The sequence below is a fragment of the Nicotiana sylvestris genome, unplaced genomic scaffold (genome assembly GCF_000393655.2).
Source record: "Nicotiana sylvestris unplaced genomic scaffold, ASM39365v2 Un00007, whole genome shotgun sequence".
NCBI classification, from domain to species: Eukaryota; Viridiplantae; Streptophyta; class Magnoliopsida; order Solanales; family Solanaceae; genus Nicotiana; species Nicotiana sylvestris.
Genome location: NW_027184343.1, coordinates 150,236 through 157,788, shown reverse-complemented (window position 1 = coordinate 157,788; position 7,553 = coordinate 150,236). Strand labels below are relative to the sequence as shown.

Here is a 7,553-nt window from a genome sequence, read left to right as displayed (position 1 = left end):
GAACACCTGGGAGGTTCAAGTAAGGATGCCACTGCTAGGTACCCTGTCTTTGAGACCGGACCAGATGACTTGTGGAGGAAATTACAGGCAAAAGAGTATTCTATTGTTGATCATCTAAACAAAGTCCCTACTCAGATATCTATCCTATCACTACTACAAAATTCAGAGACACACAAGAACGGTTTGATGAAAGTATTGAGCGAGGCTTATGTACCCAATAATATCACTGGTGGAGAAATGGCCAACATGGTTGGTCAGGTACTGGAGAGCCATAAGATTATCTTCCACGAAGATGAGCTACCGCCCGAAGGTCTGAATCACAATCAAGCATTGCACATTACGATACAATTTGATGACAAGTTAATTCCCAAGGTCCTAGTTGATGGAGGTTCTAGTCTAAATATTTGTCCACTGGATACCTTGAAAAGGTTGGACAAAGGTTTCTATGAAATACGGACAGGAAGCATGAATGTGAAGGCTTTTGATGGGTCATAGAGGGCCACGATCGGGGAAATCAACCTTTGCTTGCAAATGGGGCCAACTTGGTTCGACGTTGATTTCCAAGTGCTTGACATACCAGCCTTATATAATCTTTTGTTGGGCCGCCCATGGATCCATGCTGATGGAGCCGTGCCCTCCACACTACATCGTAAAATTCGAATGGAACTATCAGAGGTAATCATTCATGGATATGGGAGTAACCCCATCCCCACTATTCAAACCATTCCGACCATTGGACATACAAGAAGGCTAGTAGGGGAAACCTATCATCACATCAAACGGGTCAATACCGCCGAGAAGGATAAGTGGTGGAGTAACAAATAGAAATCATACTAGCATGGTCCAGATATGAACCCGGCAAAGGGTTGGGAAAGAACCTCCAAGGTATCACCAAGCTGATACGGCTGAAAAATTATGGTACCACCTTTGGGCTCGGATACCAGTATACATGGTAAGAGTACAGAGAGTGGTCGCCTCCATGGAATGGACCGTATTACCCTCTGGAGCAACCGATAACCCATTTAGAACAAGCTTTCCATCAGGCAGACACAATATGGGGAACTGCAAAAGAAGAAGCACTAGCTTGGCTGAAGGGTCTGTTCTTTGAAGATGAGGACATGGATTGTTGTGCCATAATTGAGGAGGAGGAGGAGGAAGAAGGCCTCTCCATTCAGACTGTGGCAAAGGGAGTTGTTCTCAGAAACTGGACCACCACACCATCCCGAGCCCGCTGTGTCCCTGTGTAGCTTGGTAGGATTTATATCTGTTCTAGGCATTTAAAATTTTCAGCAATTTTGTTTTATGATTTCTTTGTGTCAAATTAATGCTCGATCCACCGAGCCAAGCTTTGTTTGAAAAATTTTCTCAGTTTTAATCAAATGCAATTATCCTTTATCATTATTCATTACTATTTTTATACTTTTCCTTTCCATATTGTTATTATTACTTTTCCTGATGAACTAGTGACTATGACAAAGTAATGAGGCAACACAACATGATAATAGTGACTCAGAGGAAGAAGATGAGATACCCGAGGAAATTGTCAGGGAAGTTGAGAATTTTGAAAACAAGCCTAAATCCAACTTGGACGAAATAGAAGCAGTAAATTTGGGAGACGTCGAGACCGTTAAAAAGACCGACATCATCATTCACTTGTCACCAACAGAAAAGGAAGAGTATATACTCTTTTTAAAGGAATATGAGGACATCTTCGCATGGTCGTATGACAATATGACCGGCCTGAGCACATCTATAGTAGCTCACAAGTTGCCTACCAATCCCATGTGCTCGCAAGTAAAGCAGAAACTCAGAAAATTCAAACCATACATGAGTCTAAAAATCAAGGAGGAAGTTACCAAGCAGATCAAAGCTAAGGTTCTTAAGGGGGTTGAGTAACCAACATGGTTAGCTAATATTGTGCCAGTTCCAAAGAAAGACGGGAAGGTCTGAGTGTGTGTTGATTATCGTGATTTAAACAGAGCCAGTCCCAAAGACGACTTCCTACTGCCAAATATACATATCCTGATCGGTAACTGCACCAAGCATGAACTCCAATCCTTTGTATATTGCTTCGCAGGTTATCAGCAGATCTGGCTGGATGAAGAAGATGCCGAGAAGACAGCTTTTATTACGTCTTGGGGTGTATACTATTACAAGATGATATTGTTCGGTCTAAAGAATGTAGGGGCCACTTACATGAGGGCCATGACAACCATCTTTCATGATATGATACATAAAGAACTAGAAGTATATGTGGACGACGTCATTATAAAATCCAGGAGGGCCATAGATCACATAGCAGACTTGAGGAAATTCTTTGAAAGGCTCAGGAGGTACAATTTGAAGTTGAAACCAGCAAAGTATGCATTCGGGGTTCCTGCTAGAAAGTTATTGGGATTCATTGTTGGTCGCCGAGGGATCAAGCTAGATCCGACTAAAGTCAAAGCTATTCAGGAGTTACCACCACCCAAAAGCAAAAAGGACGTGATGAGATTCCTGGGACGGCTCAACTACATCAGTTGATTCATAGCACAGTCTAGAGTAAAATGTGAACCCATCTTCAAGATGCCGAGGAAAGATACCAAGACAAGTTGGACCGAGGAATGTCAAAAAGCTTTTGATAAGATCAAGGAATACCTGTCCACACTGCCAGTTCTGGTCCCGCTAAAACTAGGACGACCTTTGCTAGATGAAGACTTTGGATGTGTTTTGGGACAACATGATGAGAAGGGAAGAAAGGAGCAAGCCATATACTACCTAAGTAAGAAATTCACACCTTATGAAGCACGGTATTTTCTGCTAGAACGCACTCGCTGTGTGTTGACCTGGACAACCCAGAAGTTGAGGGATTACTTCTGTGCCTACACTACATACCTCATACTCAGGATGGATCCTTTGAGGTACATATTTCAGAAGCCCATGCCTACGGGGAAGTTGGCTAAATGGCAAATACTGCTGAATGAGTTCGACATCGTCTATGTAACTCAAAAGGCAATCAAGGGACAAACATTAGCAGATCACCTCACTGAGAATCCAGTGGGAGGAGAATACGAACCCTTGAAAACATATTTACCTGATGAATAAGTATCATTCGTAGGAGAAGACATTACGAAAGCATGACGGTTGGAGGATGTTCTTTGATGAAGCCGCAAATTTCAAAGTAGTAGGCATTGGAGTAGTCTTGGTATCGGAAATGGGCCAGCATTATCCGGTATCTGCCAAACTCATACTTCCCTACAAAGACAACATGGCAGAATATGAAGCCTGCATATTAGGGCTCAACATGGCAGTTGACATGAACATTCAGGAGTTGTTAGTGATCGGCGATATAGATTTGCTTGTGCACCGGGTGCAAGGAGAATGGGCTAACAAAAATTCCATGATATTTCCATATCTGCACCATGTGTAGGAATTGAGAAGGTGGTTCACGAAAATAAGATTCCGACATGTGCCCAGAATTCAGAATGACTTCGCCAATGCATTAGCCACTTTGTCATCAATGATACAACATCCAGATAAGATCTATATTGATCCCATTCCGGTGAGGATCCATAATCAAAATGCATATTGTGCTCATGTCGAGGAAGAAGCAGATGGAAAGCCTTGGTTCCATTATATCAACGAGTACTTATCAAAAGGAGAATATCCGGAGCATGCAAATCACATTCAGAAATGCACGCTCCGGAGATTGTCAAATCACTTCTTCCATAGCAGAGGGAGCTTGTACAAAAGAACTCCGAATTTGGGTTTGCTATGGTGTGTCGACACAAAGGAGGCTTCTAAGCTACTTGAGGATGTGCATGCTGGGACCTGTGGTCTGCACATGAATGGTTTTGTTCTGGCCATGAAGATACTTAGGGCAGGTTACTTTTGGATGACCATGGAGACGGATTGTATTCAGCATGTCCGCAAATGCTTTCAATCTCAAGTACATTCCGACATGACAAAAGAGCCACCAAACAAGATCAATGCAACAAGCTCGCCTTGGCCATTTGCCGCCTGAGGAATGGATGTTATTGGTCTGATTGATCCCACGGCTTCAAACGGACACCGGTTTATTCTAGTAGCCATCGACTACTTCACAAAATGGGTAGAAGCTACATCTTACAAAGTTGTAACTAAGAAAGTCGTCGCAGATTTTGTCAAGGATCATATTGTCTACCGATTTGGAGTTCTTGAGTCCATTATTAATGACAATGCTGCTAATCTCAACAGTGATCTGATGAAAGCTATATGTGAAACTTTCAAAATCAAGCACAAGAATTCCACTGCCTACAGACCTTAGATGAATGGAGCCATAGAAGCCGCCAACATAAACATTAAGAAGATACTAAGGAAAATGGTAGAGAATCACAAGCAGTGGAATGAGAAGTTACCCTTTGCTCTGTTAGGGTATTGCACCACAGTTCGCATATAAACCAGGGCAACCCTCTACATGCTGGTCTATGGTACCAAGGCTGTCATCACAGCCGAGGTAGAGATTCCTTCTTTAAGAGTCATATAGGAAGCTGAGCTCAGTGATGCGGAATGGATAAGAAGTCACTATAAGTAGTTGGCCCTTATCGATGGAAATAGAATAAACACAGTATATCACAACCAACTGTATCAGAAGAGAATGTCCAGAGCTTTCAACAAAAGGGTCAAATAAAGACAGTTCGCACTAGGGCGTCTGGTATTAAAGAATGTTTTCCCACACCAAGATAATTCCAAAGGGAAATTCTCTCCCAACTGGCAAGGTCCGTATATGGTTCAAAGAGTACTAACAGGAGGAGCACTCATACTTGCAGAAATGGATAGATAGATCTGGCCAAAACTAATAAATTCAGACGCAGTCAAGAGATACTATGCCTAGAATTATGTCACATTTCTTTTTAATGTAATTGAACTACGCTTGGCAAGATTCCCATTTGAGAGGGGATACGTAGGCAACCTTATGAGTTCAGTCATATCATAATAAAATTTTAATTTTTTTCCTAAATCAGAAATTGGGGCAGAATTTTGATTAGGGTCCTCAAAATTCTGGAGCAAGTCCAGCCAGCGACATCGCATGTTAAGAAGTCAGTCATCAGTCAAGATCTGCGACAGAATTTTGAAAAGGATTTTTAAAATTCCGAAGAAGATTCAGCAAGGTTCGCCATCTGCAAACGGTTAAAAATCATCTACCAAACTAGCGCAAAATTTTGAGGAGGACCCTCAAAATTCCAACATAAGAGAGCTGCAATGCCTTTGAAATGTGTCATAGTCGCTAGTTCATCAAAAGTTACTTGATATATCAATACGCTTCCAAAACAATCCTATTTTATCAATGAACGCATATTTTTCAAAAATTCTATTTTTTTCATTATAGTCAGGTGCTACCTAGGGGAACTCGAAGGGGGATTCCAGGGCAGAGCAAAGAACGGCCGCCAGATGAAGAAAGAAGCAACCTCCCTTCATGAAGCAGGCGATTTTTATTTGAATGCAGGCATATTTGATGATAGCATTCGTACACAAAGCAAATTCACCATCAATCCGGCTGTCGGACGCTGAACATATCCTAGCTAAGATATCCTATACCCTTATCTTCTATTCTTTCTTTGCGTGAGTCTAAATCCTTGTCCCCACATTTGCATGAGACTAAGCCATGTCTCCATATTTGCATGAGTCTAATCTCTGACTCCACATTTGCATAGGACTAAGCCCTATCCCAAATCTTGCATGAGGCTAAGCCCTGCCTCCATATTTGCATAAGGCTAAGCACTGCCTTCCATTTGCATGGGACTAAGCCCTGTCCCGCATCTTGCATGAGGCTAAGCCCTCCCTCCATATATGCATAAGGCTAAGCACTGCCTTCCATTTTCATGGGACTAAGACCTATCCCGCATTTTGCATGAGGTTAAGCTCTACCTCCACATCTGCATAAGGCTAAGCTCCACCTTCCATTTGCATGGGACTAAGCCATGTCCTGCATCTTGCATGAGGTTAAGCCCTGCCTCCATATTTGGATAAGGCTAAGCACTGCCTTCCATTTGTATGGGACTAAGCCCTGTCCCGCATTTTGCATGAGGTTAAGATCTACCTCCACATCTGCATAAGGCTAAGATTTACCTTTCATTCGCATGGGACTAAGCCATGTATTGCATCTCGCATAAGGCTAAGCTCTCCCTCCATATTTTCATAAGGATAAGCTCTGCCTTTCATTCGCATGGGACTAAGCCATGTCCCGAATCTTGAATGAGGCTAAGCTCTGCCTCCATATTTGCATAAGGCTAAGCACTACCTTCCATTTGCCTAGGACTAAGCCCTGTCCCGCATTTTGCATGAGGTTAAGCTCTACCTCCACATCTGCATAAGGCTAAGCATTGCCTTCTTTTTGTATGAGACTAAGCTCTATATCCTATCTACGTGAGTTTAAGCCTTGACTTCATATTGCCTGAGGTTGATCCTTGCCTCCGCAATTGCATAAGGATAATCCTTGCCTCCCCGTTTGCATAAGGCTAATCCTTGCCTCTCCATTTGAATAAGGCTAATCCTTGCCTCCCTACTTGCACGAGACTAAGAACTGTCCCTCTTTGCACTAATATTGCTCTAGCTACTTTTCAATCGGGCTAAGATATGCCCTCTACTTCACAAGACTAAACTATATGCGGCAAAATCAAAGGAATTGATTTCTTGCTATCAGGTCACTTCGAAAGAACGCCTCAAGACCCCAAGGGCGGGAGGCCACGACCGAGTTCTTGACCTCGGGGCTCGTCAAGGCCGACTTAGGAAAAAACAATGATCTACGTCAGGACAAAGGGGGAAGCTCCCAAGGCACATGGCTAAGTCTAATAGGGCTGGCCTACCCATAGCCTATGCCGAGGTGTCTTGTCAAGCCATCCCATCTCCATACTTTGTAATTAACGCCCATGTACTTGTAGCCAAATTCCCCTCCTATATAAAGGTGACTCATGCTACCTTATAACAGACTGATGTTGCTCCATTTCTCCACAAGTGCAATAATATCTCTCTCTCTCTCTCTTTTCTTTCTAACTTGTTCGTTTTCACTGGCCTGAGGCCACCTCGATATGTATCGTGTTCTCACTCGTACTTCATCGTATGCCTTAGTATTGGCCATAAATAGCCTTGTTTAATTATATCATCAACTATTATCCCATCCTCGACTATCCTCGATAGCTCGAGCTCGACCCCTACGTCGACCCTGAGGTCATTCATTGATTAGACCTATAGTCAGGCAGTAGGTCTTACGATTCAATTACTATCTTGTTTTAGATAACTTCTCATGATTAGATTCCATATTATTAGCATCAACTGCTCTAACAACTAGCTCGAGAATAGAGCACGTATTTTTAAAATCCCATTGACAAATTTAATTATTGTAACCATTTTCACGATAAACAGTTTGGCACCAACCGTGGGGCTAGAAATAATAGTGATTATTTTCTTTCTAGTTTCATTACACAAATGCACATTGTTTTTCACAGTTTTTCTTATCCAAGATCTCTTGATTTCACGTCAAAATGTCTAACTCAGTAAGCAAAGTCGAGAGAGACCACCCCGAAAATCACGGCGAA

The 7,553-nt window shown here is 42.5% G+C and overlaps 1 protein-coding gene across 1 annotated transcript; it reads left to right on the top strand.

Annotated features, from left to right (window-relative positions):
• The first annotated feature begins 3,193 nt into the window (after nucleotides 1-3,193).
• On the top strand, nucleotides 3,194-4,003 carry LOC138884611 (uncharacterized). Its single transcript, XM_070165638.1, has 2 exons — nucleotides 3,194-3,349; nucleotides 3,410-4,003. Exons 1-2 carry the CDS (start codon nucleotides 3,194-3,196, stop codon nucleotides 4,001-4,003), a joined length of 750 nt encoding a protein of 249 aa, XP_070021739.1.
• The last annotated feature ends 3,550 nt before the right edge of the window (nucleotides 4,004-7,553 follow it).